This window comes from Sinohyriopsis cumingii, chromosome 3 (genome assembly GCF_028554795.1).
Source record: "Sinohyriopsis cumingii isolate HCF-2022 chromosome 3, ASM2855479v2, whole genome shotgun sequence".
In the NCBI taxonomy this organism is placed as follows: Eukaryota; Metazoa; Mollusca; class Bivalvia; order Unionida; family Unionidae; genus Sinohyriopsis; species Sinohyriopsis cumingii.
In genome coordinates this window covers 23,701,163-23,724,550 of record NC_142963.1, presented here as the reverse complement: position 1 = coordinate 23,724,550, position 23,388 = coordinate 23,701,163, and the positions used below count along the sequence as shown (strand labels likewise).

At 34.7% G+C, this 23,388-nt stretch overlaps 1 protein-coding gene across 9 annotated transcripts in view; it reads right to left on the bottom strand.

The window, feature by feature from the left end:
• Positions 1 to 890: 890 nt before the first annotated feature.
• The window catches only part of LOC149802539 (uncharacterized), a 104,846-nt gene continuing 82,348 nt past the window's right edge, over positions 891 to 23,388 (bottom strand). For all 9 annotated transcript variants that reach the window (XM_089951782.1, XM_089951789.1, XM_089951783.1 and 6 more), the window contains exons 11-15: positions 13,343 to 13,574; positions 12,226 to 12,429; positions 9,988 to 10,025; positions 8,622 to 8,728; positions 891 to 7,717 (exon numbers count right to left, since the gene is read on the bottom strand). In XM_089951782.1, coding sequence (XP_089807908.1) covers positions 8,648 to 8,728; positions 9,988 to 10,025; positions 12,226 to 12,429; positions 13,343 to 13,574 — 555 coding nt within the window. In that variant the 3' untranslated portion in view covers positions 891 to 7,717; positions 8,622 to 8,647. The remainder of the gene's footprint in view (positions 7,718 to 8,621; positions 8,729 to 9,987; positions 10,026 to 12,225; positions 12,430 to 13,342; positions 13,575 to 23,388) is intronic.

Below are 23,388 nucleotides of genomic sequence, written 5' to 3'. Positions count from 1 at the left end.
CATTATCCTTAATTCTGATATTGTTATTTTCAAGCTAAATTCAAGAAATATTTATATTATCTCTATACCAAAACTACTAAATTCAAAACACTGTAAATTGTGCCATTATTTTATTTTGTGGTGCACACTTTCAATTAGAGTTTGCTACTTGTCTTGAGAGTCTTGGTGGTCCACTAATTTCTTAGTTTTGATTTTAATGTTTTAGTACCCTTATACAAAAAATAAATATAAGTGATCTAATGGTTTATACTTTTAAACCATGACTAAGCCTGGCTTGCCTCACAATATTTTAGTGTCGATATTTAATCAACCCCTGTTATAAAACACTAACAACAATAAAATACGTATGGTCTAATACCAGTATCTACTGATTTCCAATAATTAAAATCTACCATTGATGTTTCTTCTACAACGTGAACAGAAAATCAAAGGAAGCAAAGAATTTTCAGGGTAAACCAAAGCAATGCTAAGGCCATGTATTCTCAATATCAGGCAAATGTCTTGCAAAAGTTGAATAAATACATCTCATATCCTTTGAGAGTTGTTAAATGAAAGCTAGAAGAATCTTAATATGTTCCATGATAACTGGCCATGTCTTTGATATTGCTTCAACAAGGCACAATGGCAGTTTTTAAGTCCATATTTCTGAAATCTCTCAGCCAGCCTTGTCATCAGATCCAAGCCATAAACGTGATATGAGAAATTATGCAATCAGTATAGTGATGCTAGGAATTCTAACTGAAAATAAGCTGAGTTTTTTCAACAATCTCAACTTATATCAACCATCACTGTCAAATCCAGTAAAAGCAAAGGTTTATAAAAGTTGTAATATGCACCTAATTAGTCTAAATATTTACAGTTTGTGCAAAAATATATTAATTATATGAACATTTTATTATTTAGAAAAAAATTTTATTCAAGTGTTCAGAAGAATAAAAGTTCAAAATAGAAGCTAAATAAATGAAAGAATTACAATCCTGTATATTATCCAAGGTCACTTTAAGTGACAAAGCCCAAAAATAACACAAAAGTCAAAGTCTAAGGAGCATAAAACGAGAAAAGTACAATTCACCAAAATGTTGGCTCAAATCCATCATTTAGACTACTATCTATCATCACTTTGATCAAGGGAATTTCTAGAATTCCACTATTCATGATACAATTTCACCAATTATTATTCACATCTTTGTAGATTCTTGATTTTTCCTCTGTGATTTATCATCATGTATTACATGCATATATATTTCCCCAATCAAAGTGAGTCATACTGCATGTTTTAGGATCAGTGGACTAAGCATAGACAGAGATCATGATATATCTCATTGAAATAGTTTTAGTTGCAAGCAAAAACTGTTAAGATTTACTGCTTAAGAACTGAAAGTATGTTTTAAATAAAGAATATTTAGATATGCAAACCAACCGTTACAGTCAAAACTACATGGAATACAATGTAATCAGTATCTCTGTGTTTAATAGTAGGTACAGTGTAATCAGGACCTCTTATATTTAACATCAAAAGAAATCACTAGGTGCATAACCAACACACCATTCTATGGCAGGCGCAAAACACTTACTCTAGACTATGCTTATATTTCATCATAACTAAAGAATTAACTTTCTTGTTTTCGTAAGAAAGCTTTAATAACCTACTAATTTGAATTGGCATAATATACAAGACCTTAGACTGAACACTTAGAACACTGATCCTATGGCATGGTGTGTAGTCGTACAGCAGTATCCTTCAAATGAAGATTTGCCACAAACTGTACATTTGAGTGTAACTTAATATGTCTTGCTAAAATCACAATGTACTATCTGATTGTGATATTATGTGATACAAGTGTCCAATTCTGTTTCAGAACTGGATAAGAGCAAAAGAAAGTATCAAAACTTTATAAAATGTGTTTTCCAAGGTGCATAAATGTGTGTAGAATGCTCTCATATTTGTGACATAAATTGTATGATAGAAATTTATATTTTCATGACAAAGAATGATGAATTTCTGTTTCATCACAATAAAAACAAAAGGGGATAAATACATGAAGCTCTATGATTCAAATTAGAGAAATATTTTCCCAAACATGAAATAAGATATTTTCACACTTAATTACATGCTATTAGCAAATATAGTATTTTATAACTGTATCCTATACATATGCATTCCACTATTTTCAATAATAAAAGACCAAAGATTTATTGTTCAATATTATTAGAAAAAAATAAGTTTATTCCTCTGATCATATCAAACTCTGCATATCTCAGTCAAATGTCAGGACTTAAGTGTTCTCTAAAAGCCAACAGGTAATATATTGGTCAATAACTGTCAAATGTCAGGACTTAAGTGTTCTCTAAAAACCAACAGGTAATATATTGGTCAATAACTGTCAAATGTCAGGACTTAAGTGTTCTCTAAAAGCCAACAGGTAATATATTGGTCAATAACTGTCAAATGTCAGGACTTAAGTGTTCTCTAAAAGCCAACAGGTAATATATTGGTCAATAACTGTCCAAAGAAATTGAATTTTTATAAAATGTATAAAATGTACATTTGTGGAATTCTTCATAAGTAGTAAAGTACAGCTTTTCTGGATAAGAGCACATAATTATGTGAACAAAACTGGAATACAATATATACAGATATAAGCATGTAAATACTTAACACTAAACTGTTTAGCAACAACAAGTAAACTGTGCAATATTCTTGTCAATTCAAAGTAAACAAATCTAAGCAATCAAAATTTCTCATAAACAATTAATAAAGAATATTCCCAATGCAAATATATTTATCCCATTACAATTATTACAAAATACCAATGTTTTCAAACATAAATGTAGCGAAAGAAAAATATATTTCCACAAATACAGTCTTAATAAAATCCAACATTTAAAATAGTAATTCTTGCAAAAAAAGTACATATTATGTGTAAAATCTAACACTTAAAGTAGCATGTTTCCAGAAAGGTTTTATCCTCAATACAATCTAATATTCTGCATAAAAAATCTGACTTTAACAAGACAAATGTATCTCATGGTAATTAATTCCACAAAAGATTTTCAAGAAACATTTCTCTTCATAAACATGATATTGTGTATTACAACATACCTATTATCTGTATCCTTGGCTATACATGCATTGCAAAACCAGAATAATGTTTCTTAATTTGAATATATTTTAAATTTAAATAGAGAATCCTTGAATAATATAATATTAATAGATTATGTATGCAAGACACTGACAGTAAGAAATATGTTTAAAAAAATGACATTTCTTACTATGCATTGATGGTTTTCCTAAGTTTTTCAATGCCTCTGAATATTTTTTTCTCCAACAAATTATTGAAATTTGCACTTCTGCACTAATTGGCTTTTTCTAGGTTTTGCATGATAATGTCATAATAAAAACTATTAAATCAGTTAAATATTTTCTACTTGTACATTCACAATTTTCTTTAAAATTGTCACAACTTCCAGTGTGTGTAACACTTTTAGAAATATCTTTGTTTTAACAATAAAGAATACATCAACATCATAAAGAGTTCAATTCTTCTTAAGTGCAGTCTTTTCCATCCATTGTATTTCGTCATGAATGAAATTCATAAATATTGGTCAAGTCCTCCCTCTTATTGCTTTGTCCATTGGATTTGTTTATTTAGTTGGTGACTTCCTGCTTTTCAAAACTTCAGCCTGTGGAATGCTTCTTTCAAAAGCTTATTGTGTTTCTTTTTCTTTAACCTGTGGCTTGTTTCTTTTTAAAAAAATTGTTTTTAAAAAATCTTTTTGCCTGTGGCTTCCTTGCTTCTTTAAAAAGCTCAAATGTGTATACAAATATATGACTGAAACCTCTAATAGATTATGATGTTACATGTATACACAGTAGTATCTTCACACCCATCAGATGCCTGAAACCATTTTTGCTTTTGCACTGTTCAGAAAATCCCATGAAGATCATCCAAAGGTTTATATTCTTTTTTAAAAGGCATATATATTTATCATAAACTGAAAATGAAATAAAACATGCAGAATCCTTTTTTTTTCTGAATGTTACTTAAGCATGGATTGTGAATGAAGTTCTCATTGCCAAGGTAAGGCATGAATTCCAACTGAAGTTTTCATTGCCAAGGTAAGGCATGAATTCCAACTGAAGTTTTCATTGCCAAGGTAAGGCATGAATTCCAACTGAAGTTTTCATTGCCAAAGTAAGGCACAGATTCCAACTGAAGGTTTCATTGCCAAGGTATGGCATGAATTCCAACTCAAGTTTTCATTGCCAAGGTAAGGCATAGTTTCCGATATTAGTTCATGTTGCACAAGTAACTCATAGAATAAAATTTCAGTTCCTGTTGATCCAGTAAAAATTTCTGATTGCAGATCCTTTTGCCCAAATAAGGCATGGAATCCAATTCTAATTCCTGTAGCTCCAGTAAGGCATATATTCAGATGTTAGTTCCTGTTGCCCAAGAAATGCATAGATTTCAACTGTAGTTCCCACTGCATCAGTAAGACACAAATTCCACTTGTACCCCATGTAGCCACAATGAAGTTTTCATTTTCACTTAGCTACCATTGCTCAATTATGTCATTGCATCTAAGTTTAGCTCTGATTGCCTCAGCTAAATGTAGACTTAGGTGTTTTGTTTCAATTTATGCTCCTCTTTCTCGAGCATAGGGGAGAGAAAAATGTGCAGCTGGACTGAGTTGAACATGGAGCCTTCTAACACTATCTAAAGAATGAGCCCTCATCCTTAGTCAGATCCTGCTACATTTCTACCCAATTACTAAATGTTCATTGTGTCCCAATCAAGCTGATTTGCAAACCTGCAAGACAGATCTCCTCTTTTATAGGCTGAAGGTCAATCTGGTGAAAGGCAAAAAAATGTGCATTGTGACTTTTTGTAGACATGGACTCTGTCTTCTAAGTTATCTAGACTCCAAGAACATGTCCTCTTTCTACAAAAATACTCTACCCTGCTTTTCAAAGATGCATGCCTGTGTCTTCATTAACTCACCACATATGCCCTGTTTGAAACTTCTTCATTCAGAGCACACAGGTTCCAATGTTATTCCACATCTTAACCTGCAGCACTATGAATGATTGTGTTTTGAAAGATGACAAGTTAATGGAGATGCAGGGCACATCATCTCCATAAAGCAGTGGAATGAAATGTGACAGTAACTGACAGGGACCCTTGATTTGGATAACTCAGGTGACAGAAGGGTTCCATATTTAAAACCAAGGTTGAGTCATGCATTCTTCTCTTCTGTTACATTTTATAGCAGAGTAAGTTTCCACCCTCAACCTGTAGGAAAGACAAGGGAGGACGTCTCATTGTACATTTGTAAGCATTAATGGATGTCTCCTAAACGTAGAAGGACAATGTAGCAGCCTGGAGCAGTGATTCAGATAGTTTAGGTGGAAGAGCATATGATTAGTGTGAGGAGGATACCAAGTTCAAACCCTGTTCCAGCTGAGCATAGAACCTCCATGTAACAACTAGTGGCAGACTTTAAAACCTGTAAGTTTCACTCCTGTTACCACAGTTAGATGTAGATTTCAAGTTTGCTCAAGTTGTCCAAATATGGCATTGATTCAACACTGCTGTGCTCCTGTTTGGAAAATATATCAAGTGTAGATCCTTTTCAGTGTGTTAGAAATTTATGTCAAATTTTCATCATTTGAATGAACCAAGAAATAAAAAGTGAACTTGAAGTCCATTTCAATTTCCCAAGCCTAAGATTACAGCAATATTCTGCAGTACTTCTGACTTCGATGCGAAACTTATTGAATCCCAAATGTCCACAAACAATACCTCTTTCTGGTGGATTTATAATGAAAATTTTTTTAATAATTACTGATTGACATCAAAGGGAATGTTAAAAATAAGCATGATAAACCAAAATTCTTCACAATAAAGTCTCTCACTCTCTCTGCATATCCCATATAATTTATTTATGTCCTAAGTCATACATATAATGGAAACATGATAAAAAGGATTTTAGGGTGAAAAAAGGTTTAGGTGCAATGTAACGTTAGATAGGGCAGGATGAACTGAAAAGAAATAATGACAATGGTACCAATTTATTCTGTTTATTCAATTCATCCTGCCCTATTTACACAAGATCTTAACTTTATCTCACCATAAAATTCCTTCAGTCATAGAATATTATAACAGAAACCATTAGTAATGTGTATTTCTATATTTCTAAAATGATTCATTGAACCACCATGTTTTATTTATCTGTAAAGTAATGATCCCTAGACTCCTCAACCATGCAGGGAAAAATAAAAAAATCAACAGAATTATCCAACCCCAACCCCCACAATTTTCAAATCCATTTAAGTTAAACTGTGTTGCCTAATATCACAAGAATTTATTAAGGTGCATGTTTTACATAAGTTAAATAATTTTACATTTCTTGCATTTTTACAAGTGTAATGATAAAAAACTGCATCTTAGCAGTGAAGTTTTGGTAGGATCCTCAATGTCAATATGAAACGTCATTGCATCTCAATACACTTCAACTTGAGAGGTATGTTCCTAAATTTGTGAAGAACAAATTCTCCCTGCATGTTTTACCAATGAATAAAGTTCTACACAGAAGGCAAATCCAGTGAGACTATCAACTACTAGTTGCTTTAATTCATGTTTTTGATCTTCAAAAGGAGAGTTCAATATCTCGTATAAAGCACAATTAGGGATAATTTTTTCATCTAATAATAGCAACATTTTGTTTGATATCTAAAACTGTTAACGTTTAGTTTTATGCATCATGTCAGAGATGCACAAAGTATCTGATGTTTTAGAAAGAGAAGAAATAATCACAATTTGATGTGATTTTCAAAATATAACATCATCTGAGCTAAGAAGAAATACTCTCTTTTCATTGCAATTAGCAAAACAGATATCCTGCATATTTTTTTCTGAATCTAGTGACTGATGTCCTGAAGATAAGCTTATTGTGGCCATGTGCACAATATTCACTATATTCTACAGCCATTCCAATTGCTTAAGTGGTACACAATCTCTGATATCCTGTACCTTGCAGAGTGACTTAGACTGTGTTAGACTGGCACACATGGTATGTTACACTAAGTAGGAGAGCTTATTTTCCTTGTGATGGTTCAGAATATTTTGTATCTTTTACAAGTTTCTCTTGATTACTTTTCTGCATTATATCTGATATGCTGCATGCAATGGAAACCTTTTTCCACTAAATTCTGAAGACGCAAATTCTATTTTCACTGAACTTGCTGCAAGTGTCTCATCATCTGATCATCCCATTTTAAAATTGTTTTTAAGGACACTGGTACTTTTTACTTGCTGTTTTCCAGAAATCTTGGCCTGAATTGTCACATGTTATCTAGACAGCAGCTTATGTAAAGACAATGAGGTGTGGTATTAAGTAAAATTCCATGCTTCTGATATTATCTCTGAACAAAATGTTCTGTAAAGGCCTTCTTGAATGTAGAGATCCACAGAGTGAGGACTGGGACAAAGTATTTGAAAAGTTTCTAATATAGATTACTTCTGGTTCTAATATAGATTACATTTAAAATTTGCTATCATTTTTTGAAGCAAAAGTAATATATTATATCCAATTTAGAATCCAAATAGGTATCATGAATTAAAGATATCTTATTTCTGGGCCAAAAATGAACCAGAAGTGACAAATCTAAATATAGATCCTCATGAGATTAAAGGATTACCCTCAATGAAACCTGCAAAAGATAAGAAAGGTTTCTCAATTTTCATAAAATATGTATTCTTTAAATAACATATTTAAATTACTTGTAATATAAACCCTTCCAAGCCAATAAGCAAGGAATTAAATACCAAAATGTTAATAAATGTAAAGCACAATTCTTGGACCATTTTCAGTATTATACATTTATCCCTAGTGAAATCTACAAATCTTTTCAATTTTTCCTTTATTTTAGAATCAATCGAGTATTCCTAATGAATTAAAAACTATAATAATCAATCAGTGACCACGAATTCATAAAAAGGTGAAAGTGAACAGTCAAGAAAATAGGACATATTTTTCAAATTACAATGTCTGAGAATGGTTTGATTAAATATATTTTTAATAGTTTTATATGCAAAAGCATGACAAACACTTCCACATGATATGAGCTAAACACAAGCAGTGAATGATACAGAAGTAGTTGTTGCCATAGGGTTTAATGCCATTTTTCAGCATAAGATCGGATATGCACTGTGGCAAATTTTCTCACGTACAAACATTGGTCAAGCCCAGGGCTCAAACTGCTTTTATACTGGAATTGTTATAACAAACATAACTACTTTTATACTGGTATTGTTATAACAAACATAACTACTTTTATACTGGTATTGTTATAACAAACATAACTACTTTTATACTGGTATTGTTATAACAAACATAACTACTTTTATACTGGTATTGTTATAACAAACATAACTACTTTTATACTGGTATTGTTATAACAAACATAACTACTTTTATACTGGTATTGTTATAACAAACATAACTACTTTTATACTGGTATTGTTATAACAAACGTAACTACTTTTATACTGGTATTGTTATAAACTCCATAACAGCTTACATACTGGTATTTTATAAACATAATAACTGCTTACATGCTGGTGTTGTTATACTGGGGTGGCTAGTTGCTATTACCAGTCATATTGTTGTTGCCCACATGTTGATAAAGTTGTTGTGTTTCATCCCCTCGTGGAATCAAAGCCTATAAACAAAAAGTAGATAACTGAGATGCATCTGTGTGTAAATCATAACGAACATCTGCAATGTGGGATTAATGCTAATCAAGATGCATCCCCATACCAAGTTTTATCATTTTAGATAGGTTAGTATGCACACAGCATACACGAGAACTGAACACAAACATGTGGTCATGACCGAAATCCAAAAATGTAACCTAAGCCTACAAAATGCATACCATCCTCATTGGCCTTTCATTTTATATGCATAGCACTATTAGAGAGCACAGTTAAAACTTGATATTTAACCAATTTCAATGAATCATGAAATATGGATTACAGGGTCCAATTTCTGTGATGAGGGTGTCCAGTGACCTTCACCTTTGATCTATTGATTAAAGACTCAGTAGGAAGGCACCCATCCTCCAAGGTATTGCAAATAAGAAACTAATAAAAATGGGGTGTATGAAATTTAAGGAAAGTGGACTTATCATGTTGAACCTGAAATTGATAATTTTAGCTTCAGTGAACAAAAATTAAAAGATTTTCAAATGACCTCTGGGACAGAGAATCAATAGGGAGGTGTCTCTCCCGCAAGATGAAGCTACCCAGAAAATTTCAAGTATGATAAATTAAGCCAATAAAACTAGACAAATCATGCTGAAAGCAAAACCACATTTCAGCTGCAGTGACCTTGCCCTTGAACCTATCAATGGGCTTCTACCTCACCCCATGGGTATAACACATATGAGGTTTGGAGGAGAAAAGACCAGAGCAAACTAAATTTATGTTGCAGAAGAAGCCTCATCTTCAAATGGATGGACAGACAGACAGATGGACAGACAAATTACAAGTGATTTTTCTCCCTACAACTTTGGTCATGAGGATAAAAATGTCTCAACCAAAAGTGAAAACCATTGATCTTAAAATTACATTAATATTGTCCTAGGGTCTTGAAGGATGACAGAGGTATGTGTCTATGAAAGAGCAGTACTGACTGATCTGACTGTTCAAGTATAATAACTATGCCTCCATGAAAAGAAATTAAGCAAAAACCTTAACCAAGATTTTCAAGTGTCCTTGACTTCTCTTGCATGTTAGTCCAAATACGACATCACTCACTGGCTTGGTATTTATGACCTATTGAAATAAGATATCATTCATTCCCAGGGATTGGTTTTTAGGACCCACTGAAACAATTTAACCAAACTCACAACCATTTTTAACACTGCTGCCTACACCAGAATTCTCTCATCTACACTAATGCAGATAAGACAAGACTTACCCCAGAAATCTGGTTTCTGTTGCTTTGTCCTTGGAAAGCTGAAAAGACCAAAAACTGAAATGAGTTATTTTTGCTTGATATATTCACCATGTAATATATGGAGACTACTCTTACAGACACTATCACCAATCTGCATCATAGTTGCAGACAATGTTGTTAGAGGTTTATACAGGAAAAGGGTTATATATGTTTTTTACAGAAATGTAACAATTAGTTAAACATTTTATGGGGTCAAAGTAGTAGGTTTTGAGTAACCTTGAAGTGACAGAGTATGACCATAGGTCGCAGAGATCCCTTTTGACAAGATGAAGTACTAATCAAGATACTATACATATCCATGCCAAGTTTCGTGATTCTAGGTAGGATATCATGCATAAAGCAAGCCCAAAATTCTTATAACATACATATATATATATATATATATATATATATATATATATATATATATATATATATATATATATATATATATACTTGCATGAACACAAAGAAACACACATACACACCAGGTGCAAAAACCTAACCTGTGAAATGCAGGTCATTGATCAGTGATCATCTTATCTGGGAAGCGTGTGTACTAACAGAGATGCACGCTATCATCTAGTTTGATGATTCTAGGAGGAGAGCCTGAGAAATAAACTTTAAATACTATGTAGGTAAAGCCTGAAATATGGGTCAGCACCTTACTTATGTGAAGATCCAGCCACTCCTCAATTTTCACCATTCCAGGTATAACAGTATGGATGAAGTTTGTTTTGATCCCTGATAATAAGTCAATTCACATAAACAGGCCTAAATTAAATTAAACAATAAGATGACACTATAAAAAATTAATTAACATACTGCCTGTTTTGATGCTTAAATATTTTGAAGATATTCAGTAATCAAAATAGAAATTATTTATGGCATTTTCAATTTTTTATCTGGTTTCAATATTCAAAAGAAATTATTACTTGCTTGGCAATGCCACGGGACAAGTCAGACAATGAGACAATTAATTATTTAATCCCTGCCCCAACTCAGTGGGCAGATGCATTGAATTTCTGAATGCCTTCCCACACACCAGGAGCAGATGCATTGGATTTCGGAATCCCTGCCCATACTTCAAGGGCAGAGCAATCAGAAAAATTAAAACAATGGAACACTTGATTACTGAATTCCTTTTCGAACTACATCCATGAAAAGATGCATTGGATTTCTGAATGCCTTCCCACACACCAGGGGAAGATACACTTGATTTCTGAATGTCTTCCCACACACCAGGGGCAGACACACTAAATTTCTGAATGCCTTCCCACACACCTGGGGAAGATACACTTGATTTTTGAATGTCTTCCCACACACCAGGGGCAGACACACTAAATTTCTGAATGCCTTCCCACACACCAGGGGGGCAGATGCACTGGATTTCTGAATGCCTTCCCACACACCAGGGGTAGATGCACTGGATTTATAAATGCCTTCCCACACACAGAGGCAAAGCAATCAGAAAAATCCAACAAGGGAACACTGGATTTCTGAATACCTGCTCATACTTTAAGGGCAAATGAACTGGATTTCTGGATCTCTGTCCATATTCCAAAGGCAGTGCCATCAGACAAGTCCAACAAGGGAACATTGGATCTGAATCCTGCCCATACTTAAAGGGCATTTGAATTGGATTTCTGGATCTCTGCTCACACTCCAAAGGCAGATGCAATGCCAAAGATATGTACAAATTTCATAGATACATATTTGTTTAACATTAAAATGGATTTTATTCTATAAGAACTTCATCTTGATTGTTTCAAAAAGTGTTCTTCTTCCACTAAAAGAACATATATTTATCCCAGATTTTTTATGAAACCTTATATTTGACAGTACAGATGGAATGCTTGTAACAAGTAAAAAAAACCAGAGAAATTCAATTATGGATTATTGAATTAGATTAAAAATGGGAAAACATTTATAGATAATAAGATTATCTGGATTCAAAGTATTAAAAACTATGTTCAATCTAAGTTTGATATAAGTGAGAACAAATCATAATGCTAAGATTAGCAAAAGAAAGGGAAGTAAGTCAACAGAATATAACAGTATGGTATAAAACAAATTAACTTCAAAGGAAAGGGAAGTAAATCAAATGAATATAGCAGTAGACTCAGTAGAGTATCAACAAGAGGCTATAATGACAAGGGAGGTAAATCAGGAGCATGTAGCAGAACTACAATTTAAGAGGCTGCAAATTTAAGGACTCACAAGGTGGACTTCTGATGTAGCCACATATTTCACAGACAGTTCTTTTAGGGTAGTTTGAATAGGTACAGCTAGGGCAGTTCCAGGCCCCAGGGAGAAGTTCATGTCCTGATGCACCAGGATATATCTGCATCATCGGAGGTGATACTCTGGTAGGCTGGGATTGCTGATATGCACTTGAATTTATCTGCTGCCAGTCTGGCATACCTGAAAATGTTAAATGTTATTCTTTACAGCACTTTAAAAATTTTAAGTCATATGGTTATCCACAACCTGTTTATCTGAATCAACAATTTACATAACATGGATAAGGTGTTATCAATCCTGTCATATCATTAATTCATACAATAAAAATGAAACTTCATTCTCAAAATTCATAACTCTCTTAACCTCTTCCATAACCCTAAAATGTTTGACCAAATGAGCTGCAATGTAAGACTTTTATAAACTTTTCAATATGATGATTATAAAAAAATTTCAGGAAGAAAATAAAAAGCCACAAAAATAATAACTTTACTATTTCAAATAGGAATATGGAATTTAAGCCTCAGTTAAGTTGTTGCAAGAAATAGATTATATTCCATATTTTAAAAAAAAAAATCTCCATATATATGCTCAACCATTGTGAATTTATTATATGTGCATTTCTGTTTGAAAGACAACTTAAATGAAGCCACTTGATTGAGAATATGCTACTTGAAATTTATGTTGTTTTCAGTGATATGGTATAATGTTTATATGTTCTTTGTCTTCATCAATGATAGGGTATAATGCTCATATTTCCTTTGTCTTAATAAATATATGGCACACACTGGTATTTTCTTTGTCTTCTTCAACAATACCATATAACACCAGTATTTCCTTTGTCTTCATCGATGATATGGTAACACTGGTACTTCATTTGTCTTTAATGATAAAATATAACACTGGTATTTCCTTATTTAAAACATTTGTTTGAATTTTGTAACAAGAAATGGTAAACAATTCAATGAAAGCTCACAATGCATGTTCATCTACTATTGGAATCATTAATATTAACTTTACTGAAGTGAAAGTTCTAAAACATGTCTTTCATAGTTAGCAATGATCCCCTTTCATTACACAGTAGTAATATACACACCAGTGTTTCCAACAAATTGTTGGGGTGTCCACATGGCATTGTGCTGCTGTTGCTGTTGCTGTTGTTGGTAATGCTGTCCCTGATATATCTGTGGGTTTAGATATGGCTGGAACATACGCTGAGGAGAAGGGCTTAGACCTGCACTCTGGATTATAGGTGCCTGATATTGTTCCCGCTGCTGTTGCTGTAGCTGTTGTTGTAACTGGGTGTTGGTCATTTCTATGCTTCTTATCTAAGATTATATGTACAACAGTGTAGATAATAATAATACTAATACTAATAATAATAATAATTATAATAATAATAATAAATATAACATCCATCATCATTAATCAGAGCTAAAGTGTGTGTGTGTGTGTGTGTGTGTGTGTGTGTGTGTGTGTGTGTGTGTGTGTGTGTGCAAGTTTGTAAAAGACATGAAATGGGGTCATCAGTGTGAATACACACCAACAGACTGGGGACACACCTCGAAACAAGGACATCCCCGTTTTGTAATGTCAGCTTAACAGGAATGACAAGGCCTTCTTTAATGATACAAACCTTAAAATAAACATATCTGAGCATATCCCCATTCTGTTGGTATTTTTTCACATCATGCTATACACAACAATACACACGTCCACTAGACTCAAAACCTTGTGTGTATCTGTCGGAAAACTGCGTCCACATTTACGCAGTAAAAATTCACACTGTTGTGCTGTTGGCTTGCGCACTTTGCTTCTGAATTACTGACCGAAAAAGGCATCACTAAGAGCTAACGTGATTTAAATCATTTATATAAATATAGACAAATATATATGATATCTTTTCTATTTTAACACAGAGAGCAATTTCGATATACATGTTTATTAATTGGTACATAGCACATTTTGCCAAATCAGATCGGGAACCAAGAAAACTTTTTATACTCAAATTTATTGTTTCCCAATGTATCATACAAATGTGCATGCTGGCTAAAGTATAAATAAAGTGAAAGAAAACAATCATATACATTTTGTTTGACTCAGAGGTAAATTATCAAATATTTCAAATTATGTAATCATTTGGTCAGTACCTTTTTATATTCTCTCTCTTTCTTTCTCTCTCTCTCAGCCTCTTGACTTCATTACTTCTGTTTGTCATTTTTCCTTCTTGCTAGCTTCATTTCTTTCTGGCCGTAAGTCCCCAGTTTTCCCCTTTTTCTATGGACCCGATAATAACAGTCGTCAATTTTTCTCTAATTAATCAATGACCACAAATATGCAACATTAAATTTACAACTGACTTCACTAAGCGAAAGGCAGAACATTAATAATGTTACATACAAGAGGTCTCTTTAGTGAACGAATGAAACAAACTAGAATAATTTTCCTCTAATTAATGCATGACCACCAATATCACAACTACACATTTACATCACAACTTAACAATTGCCTGCATACCTCACAAATGCATTGTTTCTCCTCAATACATTTCTGGAACATAGTGCTGGTACTTAACTACCATAAAATACAAATCACAACTCAAGCACCAAATACCAGGAACTATTTTTCCTATGCTACCTTAAGTCAGTCAAATCATTATTTTAAGCCTCGTTTCACCTGTAACTCTACACCATATTTACCATCATAGTAAGAATAAAAGATGTCTCCAGATAACAGGGCAGGCCCTTCTCAATCATTCAACTGTACGATTTAAAAGTCTTTATTATGAATACTGCACATGGCATCACACAATCGATCCACACAATTAGATTTTAATAGGGACTATTTGTCTCCAGGGACACTTATGCAGCTCTGACCTGAGCTCACTAAAACTAAACCATGCCATCATACAAAATAAACTTTTGGTGTGTTTCATACTGAAGAGATCTCATCATGCATTGGCTTATTTAATGAAGGGGATTGCACTAAAGTTGGAAATTTTTGTACATCAAAGTTGGAAATATGTTATTGTTTGGGACATTTTAAATTCTACACTGTAGTCTTGCCAATAAAATTATTTTAACTGAAGACTGGCATTCAGATCTTTGATTATTTCATTTTAGAAAAAGGGACACATTCTTTGTATTTTCATACAATTCTGACAATTCAACTTCTTGAAACTCCTGGACACCATTTTGGCTTATATATACAACAAACATTATATAAAGATTAAACATGATAATTTTAATTTAGTTTAATAATATAGATGGAACTATGTGTATCAGGTGAGATAACTGTAGTATTTTGATTGAAATGATTTCTATTTAGAATCAAAATACACACTTATTGAATGTCCCCTATTAAACTGTATAATTTCTAGCACTGTGTATATGTGTGTGTCGCTGTTCTGACGGTAAAGATTCTCATACAGTGTTTCTTGGAAATCAACCACAAATCAATTAGAAATGACGTGTATGTGTCAAATGCATGTTAAAATAGATCTTTATCGCTCATAATTTGTTAAAATAAAAATGGCCCCATTTTGATGGCAAAAATCATATGTCTCCGTTTTGTAGATTTTACAAGAATGTATGTGTGTGTGTGTGTTCAGCACTTCTATCTTACAGAGTGTAAGGCAGTATAATTAACATGAATGTGGTTAACTGTCAGTGGGTCTAAGCACTTCTGTCTCACAGAGTGGAAGTTGTTGTTGTTGTTGTTGTTAGGTTTAACGCCATTTTTCAGCACAAGATAGGCTATACATGGCGGCCAGTATTAATGGTGGAGGAAGAACCCGGGAAAACCCTGGAAAGAACCACCGACCCATGAGAAGCTACTGGCAAGCTTTCTCACATACCAACATAGGCTGAAACCACAACTCGAACCCACACAGACAGAGGTGAGATGGCAGTGATCCGTAATGGTGAGCACTTTAGACCACTCGGCCACTCGAGGCCCCCAGAGTGGAAGTATACTTAGCATGAACATGGTTAACTGTCAGTGGGTTTTAAACACTTTCATAATTAACCCAATACCATTGACATGGCAACTTACAACACGGAAAACTTTTTCTCCTGATTTTATGTGCAAAATCATGTTTTTGTAAAATCTGGGACATTAACTGTTCTCAAATTTAGTGTATTGTAAGGTTTTTGAGTATGGCTTTCATTTCTGTGCTAAAAACGGAGGTTTTATTAGATAACAGGCATGCAATAGTGCCAAATTCAGTTGCAGTGGATGGGTGATGCAATGGCATTTCTAACACTGTTTCCATCCTTTGAACACTTTGTATACAGAAACATAGGGATAATGGAAGCAAATCTTATTTCAAAGAATTTATTCTGACAAATGAGAGGATTTGTTGAGGACCTTTTGATCTAGAAAAGATCAAATATTACTATAAGAGTTTTGTAATACCCAAGATGGTGATTTTGGAATACAAAATCTGACCAACTTAGCAAGACTGATTTTTATTACTTACGAAGATGAATCCATATACCAAAAAGGTGGCAGGAAAGCACATGCCAATAAGAGTTGACATCAAGTCCTTCATTTTGTATCAAATCAAACACATGGTGGTAAGATTTGACACAATGTCCCTGATTATGTATCAAATCACACACATGGTAGTAAGATTTGACACCAAGTCCCCGATTATGTATCAAATCATGCCCCTGGCAGTAAGATTTGACACCAAGTCCCTGATTATGTATCAAATCAAGCACCTGGCAGTAAGATTTGTCACCAAGTCCCTGATTATGTATCAAATCACACACATGGTGGTAAGATTTGACATCAAGTCCCCAATTATGTATCAAATCAAGCACCTGGCAGTAAGATTTGTCACCAAGTCCCCGATTATGTATCAAATCAAGCACCTGGCAGTAAGATTTGTCACCAAGTCCCTGATTATGTATCAAATCACACACATGGTGGTAAGATTTGACATCAAGTCCCTGATTATGTATCAAATCAAGCATATGACTAAGATTTGAAACCAAGTCACTGATTATGTATCAAATCACACACGTGGCAATAAGATTTGACACCAAGTCCTTGATTATGTATCAAATCAAGCACCTGGCAGTAAGATTTGACACAAAGTCCTTGATTATGTATCAAATCACACACGTGGCAGTAAGATTTGACACCAAGTCCTTGATTATGTATCAAATCAAGCACCTGGCAGTAAGATTTGTCACCAAGTCCTTGATTATGTATCAAATCACACACGTGGCAGTAAGATTTGACACCAAGTCCTTGATTATGTATCAAATCAAGCCCCTGGCAGTAAGATTTGTCACCAAGTCCTTGATTATGTATCAAATCACACACGTGGCAGTAAGATTTGACACCAAGTCCTTGATTATGTATCAAATCAAGCACCTGGCAGTAAGATTTGACACCAAGTCCTTGATTATGTATCAAATCACACACGTGGCAGTAAATTTGACACCAAGTCCTTGATTATGTATCAAACCAAGCACCTGGCAGTAAGATTTGTCACCAAGTCCCTGATTATGTATCAAATCACACACGTGGCAGTAAGATTTGTCACCAAGGCTTTGATTATGTATCAAACCAAGCACCTGGCAGCAAGATTTGTCACCAAGTCCCTGCTTATGTATCAAATCAAGCTCATGCTAGTAAGATGTCTCAGCCGATTCATGCACATCTGAGCTATAGTCAAGTTCACAGTTTACTAAACTGCTGCTTAACTGGAATAAGACCTGGTCCCAGGCCTTCTGATATTGTCTATAAGGTATATATCATTGTGAAAAAAACTTAGTTTTCAGTTAAAAGGATGTTCTAAAAATTAGATTTCAAAAGAGATAAGAGAACTGTCAAGATATAGTTCCGGGTGATCCTGAACTTTATATCAGCAGAAGTGCATACAAATCACTTTACATTTTGAAATGTTGAACTCATTTTCCTGTGCCCATTTCTGAACTCTTTTTAAGATATCATTTGATAGTTGACATTTAATACCAGATGAAAACATTGCTGGCAAATAATGAACAGCTCCTGGATTAAGGCTCATCACCAGGTTGTTAATTTTAATGCAGAAAAAGATGAGTGCCAACATGCCGCCCTGAAAATAACATTCAGAAAGGGTGGTACCTCTATTCATGTATACAGTGAAAGGTAAGCCACCCCTCAGATATTAGTTGAATAGGTCATTCATTGTGCTACCTCCATGTGTGACATAAACATTCTCCAAATTAAACAATATGATGGCTATTATATATTTAGAAAGCTTTTCTAATAAATGTTTTAAATAAATCTGAATCAGCACTTAAAGTTTGATAGTTTGTTGGATTCAAGACACCTAGGGAATCTCTCATTTATCATTTTTCCATGGTCTTGTAAATATAAGCCTATTTTTATATTTAGCACCAAGTCTGTGAGTTTGTTCTTATAATTAACATAAAGTTTAAGACTATTCTTCTCCTGAAGCCCCTACAGCAATTCCATTTCAGAAAATGGCATCCCATATTGGGCTAGGGTGCAGGCTGTGATAAATAGAGCACTTATTTTAATTATTTTACATCCTGTTCTCTGTTCATTTTTAAAATGACCTTTCCTAGTGAAGTTTCAGCAACTTTAACTTCTGTGATGTTTTGCACATGCTGTCTAGTTTTATGCATATACTGTACCACACAGACTTTATGAGGTCCAAAACAGTCATGAGACTTGCTTGATTAAATCCTGATTTCTCAGTTCTGTTGACAGATTGGCTTAATTTCCAACCTGTGCAGTTGGGGATATTGTTTGAAATAAGTGATAATAATATCTTTCTTTCAGAGTTTATGAATTCAAGCATTGTGGCTAAATATTTCTTCGTCTCTTAGTTGTCATATTTGCCAGTGTCTTTGCAGGAATAGCTACCCCAGATTCACTGGAAGTCTTACATTCTATCCTTCCACAATCATGTGAATTTTCCTTCCATGCAAAAATAATTTAAAAAACTCATTTTATCTATAGAGAAAGATCATCTCATTTGACAACTACTTCTTCTAAACTGATAAAAAGATACATTTTATTAAGTGTTTTTGTGTTCGCTATGTTCTTTTTTATTGACCGTCCTTTTGGGGAGATCAGGTGTGACCCATACTACCTCGCGTTAGCCACGCAACATTAGTATCACACCATCATGCGCTCCTTACTCAGTCCAGTCAATACCGTGTTCCAGTTGTTTTGTGATGTACCTAGCGTTGTCAAGATTAATGGATTTCTACGAGAATTAGTATTAATGTTCTTATTATGGTCTACCTCTAAATGAAAGAAACAAAAAATTTTGAAAAGAAGTTATCAAAGTTAAAAATGTATGTAACGTCAGTATTGAATTTATCATCCTCGTAAGATGTGGGATGAGGTGAGTGGCCTAGAGAGGGCATGAGGGAGTGGTTTCGGCTCTGTGCACTGGCTGGAATCCTTCCCTAGTGGGGGATAAGCCAGTTCTATCCCCCATCCATCTCATGACTCTTCTCTCATCTGTATGAATTCAACTGCCTAAGAGGCAGCCATATTTTTATTTATTGCCATGGACAGTATTATTTGTAGAGTGTTCTGAATCTTATAAATGTTAGCTTGGACAGTGGCTTCAAAAGGCTTTATTAACTACAACTCTGATCACTCAATCAATTCTCACTTGATCAGTCATAATAAAAAGGTATTGACCTAACAATTATCTGAATAAGCAGCACCAATCAAATGACTCACTCAGTATTGATCTAACAATCACTTGAAAAAGCAGCATGACTTAAATGACCTGCTAAGTCCTAATCATACAATCACTGGAGTAAGCAGCAAGACTCAAATCACTCAGCCCTGATCTAACAATCACTTGAACAAAGAACATCACTCAAATGACCTAAGTCTCAATCTAACAATCCCCTGAACAAAGAGCATCACTCAAATGACCTGTTAAGTCACCACCTAACAATCACTTGAATGGCCTGCTCAGTCTTGATCTCACAATCACATCTATAAGTGGCCTCACTCATGTGACCCACTCAGGCTACTCAATGAACTGCTCACTCTTGATCAAACAATCACTTGATATGACAATCTGCTATATAATAATAATAATAATAATAATAATAATGAGGATTTGTATAGCACCTAATCTATAGAAGCTGTAACCTCTTTACAACATTTGCCAACACCTATAAGATAAAAAACATACAATGATATGATTACAAAAACAAAACACCATCAAATTAGAAAACATTAAAAAAAAACATGCTGAGAATATTTAAGGTAGGAAACATTATTAGGTCTTTAAGTTTGTTCTTGCAGTCGAAATAAGTGTTTTGAGAGCCCTCTTGAATGTGATCACTGTGTCTTTGTGTCTAAGTTCAGTGGGCAATTCATTCCACGTTGCTGGGCCCTGGTATGCAAAAGATTGCTGTCCATATGACTTTGTTTTCATAGTGGGAATAATGAGTATACGACTGTCAGAAGAGGAGCATAAGTATCTTGTTGGTGTGTACACATGGGGGAGGTCGGATAGGTATGTTGGGTTAGAGTCCGACAGTGAAATGTAGCACAGAGAACAAATTTCTTGTTTGATTCTGGATCGAATGGATAGCCAGCATAGGGTACAGAGCAACGGGGAAGTGTGCTCTGATCATGGTACTCTAAGCATGATTCGAGCAGCTGTGTTTTGAACTTTTGGAAGTTTCTGGAGCAGATATTGAGATGAACCAGACAGAATTGAGTTACAATAGTCCAGTCTTGAAAGTACTAATGAACACACAAGTGTTTTAGTGGCATCAACTGAAAGATATTTGCAAATTGAGCTGATGCGTCTCAGCTCGAGATATGCAGCCTTGCATATGTTCATGACATGTTGGTGCATTGTGAGAGTACTGTCCAGAGTAACACCTAGGTTTCATACTGACTGTGTGAATTTAATGTTGGTGCTGCTGATATTTATTGTTTGAGGTAAAGGATGTGAATGAGAAAGTCTTTGTGTTGTGATCAGAATGGCCTCAGTTTTATCATCATTCATCTGCAGCTTGTTACATGTCATCCATGATTTCACATCAGAAATGCACCTCTCTACACCTTAGATGGTAGCATCAACTTCAGTTGGGTGGCTAGATTTGTATATTTGGGTGTCATCAGCGTACAATTGGTGAGACACTGGATGATGATCTATGACACTTGAGAGCGACTGAGTGTACAGAATGAAGAGAACAGGTCCAAGAACAGACCCCTGTGGAACACCACAACATAGATCAACTGGGCTGGAGTGTATTCCCATTTGCAGACACAATTTGTGTCCTGTTGACCAAGTAGGATTTGAACCACAGTAAGGCTGTATCATGAATGCCAAATACATGCTGGAGACAGTGAAGTAATATATCATGGTCTATTGTGTCAAATGCTGCAGACAAATCAAGGAGGGTGAGGACTGTAATCTTTCCGCTATCCAACGCAGAGAGAATGTCATTAACTACTTTTAGAAGAGTAGTTTCAGTACTGTGGCAAGGGCGATATGCAAATTGTACATTGCTAAAAAGACTGTTTGAATTTAGATGAGATACAAGCTGGGACAGAACAACCTTTCCTAAGATTTTTTACATGAATGGGAGATTAGAAACTGGGCGGTAGTTCTTTAAATTGTTATGGTCTAGTGTTGGTTTCTTCAGCAGAGGCTTTACAATGGTAGTTTTGAAAAATGTTGGGAATTCCCCGGATGAGAGAGAGAGGTATAAATAACATCAGTTAGTGAAGGCAATACTGGATCTAAGCACTCAAGCAGCAGTGATGTTGGAATTGGATCAAGTTTACATGACTTTGGTGCACTCTTCATCAGGATTGTGTGTACGAAATCCATAGAGACAGGTTCAAATGCTGCTAATGGTTGCCACTCAAATTCTCTATCCCAACTGTATGAGGAGTCAATTGAAATTGTGGTGTCAAGTTTATCTCTAATGGTTTGTACTTTGTCATGGAAGAAATCTGCAAACATGTCCAGAAGGTCGACTGGAGAGAAGGTAGTTGGAAGTGGTGTAGATTTGTTCCTTAACATTAGCTTGTTAGTAATCTCAAAGAGCTCTTTACAGCTGGAACTTTTCAAGATCTTAGTAGTGTAGTGGCCTAATTTTGCTGCATGGATTATATTTGTGACAAGTGGCATCACTCAAATGACCTGCTCAATTTGATCTAACAATCACTTGAATAAGCTGCTTCATGTAAATGACCTGATTCACCTTGATCCAACAATCACTTGCATGAGTGGCATCAATCAAATGACCTGATTCATCTTGATCCAACAATCACATGCATGAGTGGCATCACTCAAATGACCTGATTCATCTTGATCCAACAATCACATGCATGAGTGGCATCAATCAAATGACCTGATTCATCTTGATCCAACAATCACATGCATGAGTGGCATCACTCAAATGACCTGATTCATCTTGATCCAACAATCACATGCATGAGTGGCATCAATCAAATGACCTGATTCATCTTGATCCAACAATCACATGCATGAGTGGCATCAATCAAATGACCTGATTCATCTTGATCCAACAATCACATGCATGAGTGGCATCAATCAAATGACCTGATTCATCTTGATCCAACAATCACATGCATGAGTGGCATCACTCAAATGACCTGATTCACCAGTTACACTGGTTTCCATGTATAGACTATGATGTGCTGAAAAATGGTGTTAAACCCACAACAAACAGCTATAATTTCCTTCTGAATCTAAGCTATTTGTACAGTCTGAGCTACCTAGGTTATCTGGGACAATATATTAGTACAGACTGAGCTATCTATGGTCATCTGGGACAAGCTATTGGTACAGTCTGAGCTACCTAGGTCATCCGGTAGTCTAAGCCATCTATGGTCATCTGGGACAAGCTATTAGCACAGTCTAAGATATCTATGGTCATCTGGGACAAGATATTAGCACAGTCTGAGCTATCTAGGTCATCCGGTACAAATGCTATTTGTACAGTCTAAGCTACCTATGGTCATCTGGGACAAGCTATTAGCACAGCCTGAGCTATCTAGGTCATCTGGAACAAGATATTAGTGCAGTCTGTGATATGTATGGTCATCTGGGACAAGCTGTTAGTGCAGTCTGTGATATCTATGGTCATCTGGGACAAG